Raw genomic sequence first — 14,246 nt, forward strand, 5'->3', positions numbered from 1 at the left:
TTTTTGTTTTGCGGTACGCGGGCCTCTCACTGTTGTGGCCTCTCCCGTTGCGGAGCACGGGCTCCGGACCGACGCGCAGGCTCAGCGGCCATGGCTCACGGGCCCAGCCGCTCCGCGGCATGTGGGATCTTCCCGGACTGGGCCACGCACGAACCCGTGTCCCCTGCATCGGCAGGCGGACTCTCAACCACTGCGCCAGCAGGGAAGCCCGTAATTTTGATTTTGAGCCAGCTAAATATTAGCATAAATTCATTGCCTCAAAAAGCAATTTGCTTAATGTGAGAATATGTGTTCTAGAAAAAAAACTTAGTTATAATCATACTATTAAATTATATAGCAGCAAATTACATCGTCCAATCATGAATCTAAAATTGTCATTCAATCTCAAAATAGGTTGACTTTTTTTGGTTTAAACACATTTTGATTAACAAAAGGTTACAGTAAAACGTGATCCAGCTTCAGCAAGGGATGTATTCTTAAGGTAAAGCAGAACTTTGAATCTTGTCACTCGATTTCAAGGCAATTGATCTTGCCATTCTGGGCTCTGTTTTCATGAGAACCCCCAGGGGAATATGCCCAACAAAGAGACACAGAGAACAATATTGCACACGATGCTTACTTGTTAACACAGTGATTGATCTGGATGGCTTGGTAACCACATTTCCATTTACCACTACCAGAGTGATTACGTAATACAGGCCGTGATAACTGGCCTTAAAGATAATGGGAGGAGGCAAAGTACTGTTGAATTCCTCAAATTCGAAGAAGTAATTTTTTGATTCACCAGTTATCTTCACCACATACACGGATGATGGACTCATGACATCTGAAGCTTCTAAAGAGACAGCGATGCTATTATCATCTTGGACAGTTACATGGAATGTTGTAGCATTCTGTTTAAGGAAAGAGAGAAAAAGGAAATGGAGGTCAAATTTCAGATTATTTTGCAATAAAATTATACTGACATAATTTCCCCAAAACTAGTGTTGTGATAAGCATTGCTTTGTGAAATAGAGTTACATAGGTATTTTAGCGTACGAGGAAAAGCAGAAAGAGGGAGATTAACCCTATTGCGGCAATTGATCTTCTCAGGATTTTTTACTTTTAGCATTCTTCTTGATTGAAAAGCTGCTTCCGGTTCATGGATTGTGCCATGTAATAAACACAAAATAAATACCATGGAAATGCGTAATTATAAATGAATGAAAATCATCTTGGCACTCGACTTCCAGAGAAGTCCTATGGAAGGACTTTGTTTCACCTATGTTGAAGAAGCTGTATGGTTTGAAGAAGCACTATTTTACTTTGGAGGGAGTAGTCCTGCCATAGTCCTAGGAAAATTCTAGAAGAATGTTTCAAGGGAGTGATTTCCTCTCTGATGTCTCTCCTGTCAGTTCTGGAAACTAAAATAGTCTGGGCTGAGAAACCTGTGATAATCCTCATTAAAGGTTAGCCAGTCCTTAATATGAGAAACTAAGATGCTCTTTGAGGAAAGGACCAGACTCAGGAACCGCGGGCGTTGATGGAAAAATCAGCAGTTAGTGGACTGAAAACTTTGCTCCGAGTCTCCAGATAAATGCTCATGAACAGTATTTGAAAAGTCATTTGTGTAGTTGGTTTAAATATTCCTTCCTGATTTTTTCCCACACTCCACAGGCAGAATCCGTCCTCTTCTGTTCTCTGGTCTTGACAAGACTCAGACTTTCTAACATTTGCCGTTCTGTTTTTAATTTACCTTCTGGGTATGTAGTGTCCAGGACAAGTTATTTCATTGTTCTGAGCCTCAGGTTTCTTTTCTACAAAAGTGGGACAGGAAAATTGCTGAAACTTGTCAAGGACTTACAAGGATCCAGGTACCAAGCTAGGCAGGCTGTAAACACGATCATCTCATTTAATATTCAGAGTTATCTCACGAGGTAGATATTATTATTTCCATCTCAGTTTGTCACTGTGCAAACTGAGAGCCAGAAAGATTAAGTCACTTGCTCCAGGTCACACATGTAGTTTGGACTTTTAACCACCATACACAAGTACCAAGACTGAGCTCCACTGTTGTTCTACATGTCTTTGCCTTGTCCTCTTGACTTATTTTCCTAACATCGAGTCTGACAGACAGGATATAGCTGATAAATATTTGTTAAATGAATGAAAGGATTGCCGATTGCATTAATTATATGTGAGCATTCTCCTCTTAGGATTAATCTACTTATTGATTTTGGTACCTCACATATTGTCAGCAACCAAATCACGTGTGCAATGCATCAATCCTTTAAAAGATACTGTATAGACCTAAAAACATACTGACTTTTTTTCCTTCTTATTTCATTTTTTAAGAAGTCTGGTTTTTAAAGGTCCTAGTACCTATAAAGACTATCTGGGCATTAAGAGAAGTTTAATTCTATGTTAACATTTAATAGACTTAATTGTGTTCACGCTCTTCCTATTACACTAGACTGTAAGTCCTCTAGGGCAGAGATTGCATCTTATTTCTAGCTGTGTCTCCAGCTCCAGGACCAATGCCTGGCATATGCCAGGTGGTTTGTGATCTGGGCAGGCCTGGGAAGATTTATGTAACCCGGGATTGTCAGTACAGATTGACTCTTTAAATGTCCTTTATCCACATTTGTCTCTCATCCTCAGACACATGGGCAGATTTCTAAAACAGAGTTCTGTACTTTGGGGACCAAACATAAAATGTGACCCTTTCTCCATTGCCAGCGATCAGGCGGAACGTGAGGCTAAACCAAGTGTTGAGTATCCAATAGCACTGAAATCTGGTTTTTATTCATTATTGATTATAGAAGTTGATTCACTAACTCAGAAAATACTAAGTTTACAGGCATCAGATACACAATTACTAAGAATTTTTTGCTCTACGTTTTAACAGCCAATAAACTGGAAGTGTTTATGATAATGAAAAGAGGAAAAAATAAACTCAATTTCGTAAAGTGTTTAAGAAATCTATGTCTCATGTGTCATGATGCCTTGTAGACAGTTAAAGCCTCCAGGAAAAGGAACTAATCTTCCAAATGCTAACAACAGCTTTGGGGATGATTGTTATCAGCCATTAAAATAAGCATTGGCCCGTGTGTTCCCAGGTTGCCAAAAATAAATCAGGGTGGGCTAATCAGATTCAGTCAGTGGCACTAATGAGAATAAGGCAGCAGGCTAAGTGCAATCTAGGCAGTGAGCCTAAAAGAAATGTCATCTGTGTTATTTTTTTCTTCTCTGTCCCCTTCACTTCAGCTTTTCCTAGAATCTACATTTGGGAGAAAATTCTGAATGTATGTTGCAGGCATGTCATCCCTGCTGAGAAGCAGAGCAAAAAGGAAGTATTAAAAGTAATCAAAATGGATCTGGTAAACTGAGGTAAGGCCAATGCTGATTTATTTGGTGGATAGAAAACTATTTAAAACTTTTTCTTTTTCTGAGACTGGTAAAGGTATTGCTCAACTCTGCAGTAAAAATATTTTCACTGAAATGTCCTTTGCATAACGAAGTTTAATATAGAAATTTCTCTGGTCCAACACCCTCATTTCACACTTGAGAGAACAATGGTACAAATGTCACACAGCTAATTGATGTCAGAATAAGGTCTAGGATCCACACGTTCTGATGCCCCTTGGTATTTCTCTTTCCTGAACTAGAGGTAAGTTGCTTGAGACAGAAGAAGGGGCCTAGGGGTTTGGCTTCAGCAAGGAAGCGGGAGCCCAGGAGCCTGTCACCTGTTCTAAAGCCAGTCCTGGGACAGAAAAGCTATTGGAGACAGAGTGGACAGCATTAAAGAGGAGAAAAATGCAGGATGAGTCCCTGCGATGTGGGTCAAGGAAGAGAACTAGCCACAGATACATACTGAATAAATCCCAATTTATAGCTTAAATTGTTTAAGTCGGACTTCCAAAATTTGCAGCCAAAGGTCCTGGTTGATACAAGAAAATAGTTCAGTGTTATAGACATGTAGAGAAGATAGCAATTCATTCTGCTTCTGCAGATGGATATGAGGGAAGGTTTCAGGGTAGAAGGGATGCTTGAAAGATACTCAGGAGTTTCCCAGGGAAACAAAAGTGAGGAAAGTCATCTGGAGAAGTAGGAAGAGACTCCAGGTTGCTCTGGAGTGGGTAGACAGTGCTAGGATGCTCAGAGGAGAGAGCAAATAGCCCAGTGCAAGTTATGCCTTATTAAGGAATCTGGGTATTTTTAGGCCAAAAGAAATCATGCACTGTTTGAATGCAGGAAAGTGGCACGATTAGACAGATCACAGTTTAGAAAGGCCAATATAGTTAGAAGGATGGGCCTAGTGTAGTTAGGAATTGGCTGACTGAGCCCATCTAAGGTCAGCAGACAGTAAGGATGTTGTAACAGTTCACATAAGACCGGACCAGAGTTCAAACAAGGGCTGGCTGCACCAGATCTGCCCGTGTGACCTGCCGGTGTGACATGCTTCTAGAACATTATCAGTGCTTCAGCTGGCAAACCAATCAATGATTAGTATTATTAGAGAGGGCATGTTAGAGGGAACACTTAGAAAATTCTGCTGTGCTAAGGTTACCACATAAGAAGTGATGGGATGCTCAATTCTTTTAGATAGTAGTATTAATGGTGTCTGGTGCTTATATAGCACTTAATGGCCATAATTCTCTGCAGACGTTATGTAATTCATCCACTTAGCCTCCTGTCCAGCTCCTGGGAAACCTTTTCCAGCAAGACAGTCTGTCCTTTCAGTTCCTTCAGGAAGATTAAAGTCCCAGAGCAGCCCTGATACTTTCTTTCTTTCAGAAACTGTCAGAGCAGAATTTGGATGTGGATTTCGAAGACTAAGGATGGCCTCCCCCTAATCTCCCATTATTTATTCTATCATTCTTCAGAAAATTTTGAGCAACCAGCGTGTATCAGGAATGGTGCAGGACATTGGGGATATATTCTATTTGGGAGTAAAGAGAAAGACAGGCCTTGTGTGACTCTGTCCTTCCTAGAATTGTGTCTGACCCATAATCACAGCAATGATAATGATTTCAATGATGACAATATTATGTAAAAGAACATCAACTTACATCATGCTTATTGCGTGGTGCCAGAAACATCTCTGAAGCTCATACAGCAGGTTCTTGAAAGCTGCTTGCCGAGTGAATGTGCTTACCAGCTGCTGTGTACTGCCAGACTTCTTTATGTGGGTCTTAAATGTACCTTTTCAGGTGGAGTACGTCAGTTCTCTCTTGGTGCCTGAGTCCACATTCACGCCAACACTGCCTTTCATGTTTTACATGCTCAGATACATCCATTTCTGTCTTTATGATTTCATGAGACAGAGCCCTCATCTCTTTTGCCTCTTACTTGGTAAAGGGAAATGTCTGGCAGGTAATATAAATGTGTGAAACAGTCAAGTTTAAGAGGATTGAATGATGGATTAGTTAGCAAATGGGAGGGTACAGGCATCGTCTACAAGCATCATTAAAATCTGGCCAAAGAAAACACATTTGTTTGTCTCTAGGCAAACATAAAATAAAGGGTATCCTGGATTTTGGGACTGTGGATAAAGATGTACCTTCTAGGATAAGGTAATATCATGGAAGTCAATGGAATATGGTTTCAAGAAGAAAGTGGGGGTCAGTGGCGTCACCTGTTGCTAAGAAGTAAAGGGCAAGGATTGAAGAAAAGTCATTAGACTTGGTCATCAGGAAGTTAATAGTAACACCTTTAAGAGCACGTCCTTTACTAGTATAAAGTAATGAGAGCACAAGGCAACTTTTTTTTTTTTTTTTTTTTTTTTTTTGCGGTACGCGGGCCTCTCACTGCTGTGGCCTCTCCCGTTGCGGAGCACAGGCTCCGGACGCACAGGCTCAGCGGCCATGGCTCACGGGCCCAGCCGCTCCACGGCATGAGGGATCTTCCCGGACCGGGGCACGAACCCGCGTCCCCCGCATCGGCAGGCGGACTCTCAACCGCTGCGCCACCAGGGAAGCCCACAAGGCAACTTTTAAGGAGTTAAAGAGTAAAACAAGCTACATACCCATAGGGTGGTTAAAATGAAAAAGACAACAAAGACAAAGTATTGACAACAATGTAGAGCAAGTGGCATTTTCATTCACTGCTGGTGGTAGTGTAAATTAGCTTAAGCATTTTGGAAAACTGGCAATATCTACTAAAGCTGAATATTTACATAACACGTGACCCAGCAATTCTAGTTCTAGATATAGGCTCAGCAGAAATGAATGTGTATGTGCTCCAAAAAACATGTCGAAGAATGTTCATATTAGCTTTGTTTTGGGGTCATAATAGATTCATGGGCATTGATTATATTGTAAATAGTTTAGTTACAGATAAATAAAACATGCCATACCAAAAAAAAAAAAAAAAAAGAAAACACATTTGCAGGCCAGTCTCAGCCCGTAGGTTATTGGGTCACAGCCCTTGAATTTGTTGCATTTGCCATCTCCTTGATTAAATAGATTATCTTTGCACCTTCAGCTTTCAATCTTACTCTGCTCTACCCAACCAGAGTGCAGAATGATGTCAATTTTTACCCATTAAGCATTAATTTAAAATAAATACTAATAATATTTCCTTAGCAAGTTGCCGTGTGTGTGCATAAGTGTGTGTAAAATAGCATTTTATTGTATATATGAATGCAGTAATTATTTCCCGACTGTCAACATGGACCTGGGGTAGAAGCTCTATGGAGCTCTTAATTTTGGAGATCAAAGAAAACAAGCTTGAGGAAAGAATCCAACCTGGCATTTTTAAAGTGGAAAGAAACTTAGGCTGAGGAGATATGCCAAGATTTTATGTGATAGGTAGGATAATAACAATAGCCACATATCACATTTTATAAAATGTTTTAAAATACATTTTTTCATTTCATCCTCAGAACCTCCCATTAAGTTATTATCTCACTTCACAGATGAAAACACTGAGGCACAAAGGTAGCCCAAATGCTACCTTTCATACCTGTCCTTGATTGGTGGTGAACTCTCTCAGCACAAACTATGATTTATTCCTCTACATTATGCTCGAGAGATGCTCAAAAAGTGTGATATCATGAAAAAAAGCAGTTTTGGAGATAAAAAGAAATTTTGGAGGTAGGCCAACGTGGGTTCAAATCTCACTTGAGTGATAGTCTCTCATTTTAATTCTTTGAGCCTCCTTTGCTTCAGGTAAATTATGGAAAAGCTAAAACCTATTATGACCAGGCTTTGGGGGGAGGGAAGTGAGATTATATGTGTACATTACCCAGTTGAGTACATGATATTTAGTAGAGCCTCCAAAAACAATAGCTAATTATTTCTACAGTATTTATGACCTATTTTTCTCTTTGATTCTCTTTGGGACATGTAAATTTTAGGAGATGTATCATTTTAGGGCACTAACACCATGGTTCATAAATGGTTCCATAACCACTCTGACTTTCAGTCTACTTATTCAATAATCAATATTACCCTTTTTTGTGGCATCATGAAAGAGTTTCTTTTTCTATTATTACACCTGTGTGAGACAGCCTGAGCTAACCTGCTTGACTGAAGGTTACCATGGGAACAGTTTCTGGGACCTACTATGGTGACAGGTTTAGAGACCTGTGAAGCTGCCTGGTTGATGATAGACTCGGGAGGAGGTGGGTCCACCATCCAGAAAGCCATCACATACATCTGTTCTTGACAGTCCAATGATCAGGCAAGTTCTGAAAATGTGTGACATTCTTCTGGCTTAATATGTTATGAAAAATAGGGGTCTCTGACAGGTCAATTCTGTGAAACAAGTGTTATTTTCAATACAAGTGTTACTTCAACATGCAACACTGACAAACATTATTTTGCCTGAATTTTTAAATTCTCTACCCTGCTTCTTTATCCCTAACAGTATTGATAGTTTTTAAGTGGTTTTACCTCAGAAAGATGCTTGTAAAAATGTAGCTGTCCCACTTATAGAAAGATAATGTGAAAGATAATGGCGCTAATCAGTTATTTTAGAATTGATGAGTTCAGTTGAATTTCCCCACAGGCATGAAGTGTCTCTCCAACTGTGATACCAGTTAATTAAATCCTGAGGATAGTTAACAAAGAGTGCCTTCTGCTTACGAAACACATAGTTCACAGCCTATTTAGGTGCATCCTTGTGACCTTCTTGTGACCTTTTGTAAGCACTGCCCTTTAACTCCCTTCCTCGTTGAGTTAGCATTGTCAACAACAGAACTTTCAGATCTTTAAAGCAAATTGTTTCCTGTTTCCTGGATCCTCCACCATCACTGGGATTTTATGATTTTCCTGGAGGACTGATCCCTCCATGCCGGATAAATTAAAGCCCAGAAGTCAAGGGAGATGAAGTGCTGTACTTTACACACATGCTTTGCTCAATGTGTACTTTCATGTAGTTTTAAAAAAATTGGTGGCACAGTGGTTAAGAATCCACCTGGCAATGCAGGGGCACGGGTTCGAGCCCTGGTCCGGGAAGATCCCACATGCCACAGAGCAAATAAGCCCGTGCGCCACAACTACTGAAGCCCACGTGCCACAACTACTGAAGCCCGTGTGCCTAGAGCCCATGCTCTGCAACAAGAGAAGCCACCGCAATGAGAATCCCGCGCACCGCAAGGAAGAGTAGCCCCCGCTCACCGCAACTAGAGAAAGCCCGTGCTCAGCAACAAAGACCCAACGCAGCCAAAAATAAATAAATTAAATAAATAAATTTTTAAAAAATTAAAAAAAAATTGAGTGCCTGCTGTATGCTTGGTGCTGAAGATATGATGGTGAAGAAAAGAAATTTGGTCCTGGTTCCAGTGGTGTGTGGAGTCTACAACAGAAGAGAAGAAATATACCATTTTAAATAATTACAAGTGAAAGAGGCATTGTAAAGAAGTGAATGATGATAAAAGAGGACCTAGCAACAGGATCTAACGTAGAGTGAGAGTCTGTATAGGTAAGTACAGGCTACAGTAAGAGTTGGCCTGCTGAAGATTTAGAGAAAAAATATGATGTGTGAAGAACAGTGTATATGAAGATTTGGGGGCTGGAGAAAGCACAATGTATTTGAGAATCCAGAACAACATCAGAATGGTCAATAGTGGAAACTAGATCATAGGATACTTTCTAAGTCCTTCTAAAAAAGTTGAGGTTTATTGCTCAAGGCAATGGGAAGCCACTTACAGCTTATTAAGCAGGGGAGTGGAACAGATTTGCATTCTGCAATAGAAGCAAAACATTTATTATGTTAACTGCTGGCTCCCAAATTCCTATTAGGGGAACTTTTAATGAAAAAATACTTGATAACGAACCACTTGGGATAGAAGGACATGAAGGTATGAGCAGAGGAATCTAGGCAAATGAACAAAAACAAACAAAAAAAGACAGTCAAACTAGTATTCAAGTTACAAAGAAAAGAATGGCCTTATTCCAGAAAGTAAGGGAGAGAGATAAGAGAGGAGGAGCTGGAAAAAAAAAACATGGAGAGGGCTTCCCTGGTGGTGCAGTGGTTGAGAGTCCGCCTGCCGATGCGGGGGACGCGGGTTCGTGCCCCGGTCCGGGAAGATCCCACATGCCGCGGAGCGGCTGGGCCCGTGAGCCATGGCCGCTGAGCCTGCGCGTCCAGAGCCTGTGCTCTGCAACGGGAGAGGCCACAACAGTGAGAGGCCTGCGTACTGCAAAAAAAAGAAAACATGGAGAGAAGAGCCAGCATGATGGTGTGATATTGGGATATAGGAGGGGCAATGAGCTAACAGAAATATCCAGATGATGAGGGGGTCAAAGAGCATTTTAAAACTGGGAAAGCCTAATATTTCATTTGAAGTTAGCATTTTGAATACTAAACATTTCTCCATCTTCCCAAACCCCAATCTTTACTAATGTTTGTGACATTCACACGTGTTTTGTGTGAGTGGCTCATTAGTGTGACTTGATGAAGGGGCTGAGTTTCACATCCATGTGTTAGGACACAGAAATGGTCATCATAGAAGTTGGTGGATGCCTGAGGGAAGAGGAAATTGTGAGAATGAAAACCTCCTCCAAATTGACAAAAATCCCAAGGGGATTTGAACACTGGAAATGGGAAAGGATTTAAAGCCAATTTCAATTAGGTCTCAGGGTGGGTAGGAGGGTCCTTCTGGTTACAGTACAGAGAGCTGGTTGGTAAGGACAGGCAGATGTAGGGTGTGATGGTAGTATTCTAGGAGAGAAATGATGGCAGCTAGGAACAGCATGATGTCAGGAGAAATGTAGAACTTTTGTTCTACAAAAGTAGAGCAAAAATAGAAATGCAGAACTTAGTGACTTGAAATTTGATTGGTTGTAGGTTGCTTGTGGTGTTGATTTTACACACAAACTCACACATTACCATTATCATATATGAAAACGACTGCAGGCAAGCAGAGATTAGCAGGGTGGGAAGAAGGTGATGTGTATAATTAGTTCAGTTCAGTTTGATACACAACGAGTATAAGATGCATGTGGGATATCCAAGTGCAAATGCCAAGTGGCTGATGAGCTATATGTATCCAGAATTCAGAAGAGAGGTCTGGATCTAATACTTGGAAGAGATCGCAGAAGAGATGGTAGCTGAAGCCCTGGGAATCGAGGAGATACGGCAGCGTATCTACTACTATTAACAGTGCTTACTTTTATTAAGAATCTACTTTGTGTTAAGAACTTTTTAGGCATTACTTTGCTTAATCCTTTTAACAACCCTCTAAGATAGATATTATTATTTGCATTTTCCCAGTTTGTAATTGAGCCTCAGAAAGCTTCAGTAACATGCCTAAGGTCACATGCTTTTACGTGGTGGGCATGAGAGTTAAATCCATGTTTCTCTGATTTCAAAGTCTGTCCAATAACCATGACACTCCACTTCAAGTCTGTGCCACAGACTGTCTTTTACTTCATTCCTCTGCAACCATGTGGCATGAACATCACTTCAAGATCACTCATCTTTATTACATGGAGTGGGCGGTTACAGGACATTCAGGTGTAGTGGAAAGAATAGTGACTTAAAAAGAGCTCAACATGAATACCAGTTCCATTACGTATGGACTACCCTGTAGAGACCTCAGGGAACCTTAGTATCCTTGTCTAGAAAACGGGAAAAGAATGCCTATCTTACAATGTTGTTGTGATTAAAATGAAAAAAATGGAATTAAGATACTTGCCATATTTTATGTCTTGCACATACTAAGCGCTTAATTTTTTTTTTTTCTTTTTTTGCGGTACGCGGGCTTCTCACTGCTGTGGCCTCTTCCGTTGCGGAGCACAGGCTCAGCGGCCATGGCTCACCGGCCCAGCCGTTCCGCGGTACGTGGGATCTTCCCGGACCGGGGCAAGAACCCGCGTCCCCTGCATCGGCAGGCACACTCTCAACCACTGCGCCACCAGGGAAGCCCTAAGCGCTTAATTTTGATGGTTTAAAAAATGGCAATTACACTTAATGAATCTGGCTAAGGAAGCTCTTGTTAGCTGCATTGCAAAGCTTTCTGAATATCATTAGAAACTGAATAGATAATAAAAGAAATTTAAGTTTTCACTTGTGTAAGAACCCTCAACCTCATAATAAAACTCTAAAATGATAATCATGCAATTTTTCAACGTGTATTTTTCAGGAACAGTGGTAGCTCAGATTTGCTGTTACTTGAACTAGTTATAGATATAATTCAATTAGAAATATTATTTTTTCTTGTCATAGTAAAATAGCTTCTAAACAAGCCTAACTCTCTCTTATTTCTCCTTTCTTCAAAATACTGAATTATTAAGAGTAAGAGAATTACAAAATTACAGTCTTGAAAAAACAATAGGATTATGAAAAGTAAGGAGCATATAATTTAGGGTAAAAATTTGTCTTATTAGATTGTTGAACAAAGGCAAGTTATATAGCCTCTCTGAGACAGTTTTCTCATCTGTAAAGTGGGGTTACTACTTCCTTTAACTATACTTTTGTGATGACCATATTGGATAACGTTTATAAATTACCTGGCACAGCTGAGTGCATTCTGAATGCCCAATAAACAGCAGAGTTCTGGTGTGAATGTTCTGGGTTTAAAACCTTGGGGAAAAATACCACTGAGCTTATTATTCACTAGCCAATAAAATCCAGATTCTTTAGCGTGACCCTTAAAGCCTTTCATAATCTGTCCCTAATTTACCATCTCATCTGATCTGTCACTGTTTCTCTGTAGAGAACTCCATGAACCTCACAGACTAGTCAAACTCCCCATTCCATTTGCCTAGGGGCTTTCTTGCCTCTTTTGTCCTATTGATGTATTCCTTCTGCCTGAAATATCCCTTCCCTCACTTCGAATATCCAATTCTGACACTGTATCTCTATCAAATACCACCTTCTTTGAGACATCTTTGTGACCACCTCAGACAGAATCAGTCTCTTCCTGTAATCCACAGCCCTCTATCTAAATCTCTCCCAGAACACATCACTCTGTACGTGGGATCATACGAGTCTAGAAACAGGCAGATTGCCCTTACAGTAGGAAGTGGAAATAATTTAAAAAGGCTCTTTTATCAAGATCCTGCTCTCCTCATTTTAAGTATTCATAACATCTACTTAAACCATTTGAGGTTAACATTTTACATATTCATCTTCATTTCACAGTGTTAACTTGAAATTGTCACCATTTCTTACTTTCCACTGCGTGAATAATGTTCAGCCAGCACTGATGCTATGTTGAATTGCAAGAAGGCTGGAACAACAATCTGATATTTATGTTTTATAAATGAAGCTCAAAAATATCTTTGTCTTTGGGAACAGCTGTAAAAAGACAGTATGTAGTTTACTGCACCAAATGAAAGCATTCCATTCTTTGGGAAAGGATGGCATTTCTATAAATCATGCTGTGGTATTCGGTGAGGAAATATCATTACTTTTACTTGACATACTGAACTTGTTGTTAATTGGCATTTCGTCATTAAAGAGTTTCTTGTTGCCCTGTACAAGATGTAATTTAAAAGGTGAAAAACAGAAATGCTTGAAATAATTTTAAAAGGTGGTTTTTACCATTAGAACATTTTGATGGTACAGAATCTGTGAATTTTTTTTAATAGGATTCTGTACAGAAATGTTTAAACCTCTTTCTGTATCTTTTCTTACTATTTTAGTTTCTGTTCTTAGAGGCAGCAGCTATTATCGGTGGCCCGATACAAGTACCTCACGCCAATCTGCATAAATCTACACAATTTATGTGAAACAAAAGATCTTTAGTTACAAAGCTTTTATCTGATTCATAATAAAGTCTTAATGAAGTCGTAGCATGCAATACTTCTACCAGGCCATGGCTGAATGTGAGATCCATATGATTTTTTAAAAATTAGTATCATGTGCTTTAAGTTCTGAAACACACCTTTCCTTTCTTGAATACCCTGAAATATAATACTTATAATCGATATTAATTTTCCATCTGCTAACTACTCTATTTCTATTTCCTCTTCCTTGAATGATATTCCACTTCTCCCTTCTTCTCTCTCTCTTTTTTCCCCCCTTTTTTTTCTCCCTTCATATTACTGCTCATGGTCTGTCTTGTGCTGTGTTTGGTTAGTTCTGTGTATAAATTTCCTGTAGATTTTAAGCTCCTAAAGACAGAGAATCGGACCACACTTATTATCTATCACAGAATCTAACAGAGTACTTTGCTATTTGGAACTTAATAAATATTTATAAGCTGAAATCCATCCATTTATCCATTCATCCACCTATCTTATTTTTACTGAGCCTTTAACAACATATTCTTACTGTCTCTTCAACCTATTCTTATGTGTCAGATTATTTCTTATTACAGCTCAGTTTCTGTATTATTATGGCAAAGTCACGTTACCGTATTTTAGAATTAAAAGAATACTTGGCCAAACTAAGAAAGATATTAAGGAGAGAGGCAAGGAAGTAAGTGGTGAGAAAGCAGGAATTAGACACAGAGGTAAGACTAAAGGAATATAAAGAAAGAATGGGTGAGAGATAATGAAGAAAAGGTGTAAACTGGGAATAAGTAATAATGAACAATAACACAGTGGCAGAATAAGACTGACATTTTGTATGTTTGCTGGTCATGACTATCTGTGTTATTATTTAATATCTGATAGAGAAAAAAAATCAAACTAAAGTTTGGTTAATATCTCAATTGTTTCCTTATCTACCTTCCACTTTGTTTTTTTTCTCCTATGACTGTGTTATAATTTGTTTCTGACTTACAGATAATATATTTTTAAAGACTCATGGATGCGTCATTAATAAATCATATGTTGCTATGGAAACGAATAGAGATTTAATCATCTAAC

At 39.5% G+C, this 14,246-nt stretch overlaps 1 protein-coding gene across 3 annotated transcripts in view; it reads right to left on the reverse strand.

The window, feature by feature from the left end:
• Nucleotides 1–14,246, reverse strand: part of PTPRO (protein tyrosine phosphatase receptor type O) — a 233,106-nt gene that overhangs the window by 110,568 nt on the left and 108,292 nt on the right. For all 3 annotated transcript variants that reach the window (XM_032646712.1, XM_032646711.1, XM_032646713.1), the window contains exon 2: nucleotides 620–893. In XM_032646712.1, coding sequence (XP_032502603.1) covers nucleotides 620–893 — 274 coding nt within the window. The remainder of the gene's footprint in view (nucleotides 1–619; nucleotides 894–14,246) is intronic.

The sequence above is a fragment of the Phocoena sinus genome, chromosome 10 (assembly GCF_008692025.1).
Source record: "Phocoena sinus isolate mPhoSin1 chromosome 10, mPhoSin1.pri, whole genome shotgun sequence".
In the NCBI taxonomy this organism is placed as follows: domain Eukaryota; kingdom Metazoa; phylum Chordata; class Mammalia; order Artiodactyla; family Phocoenidae; genus Phocoena; species Phocoena sinus.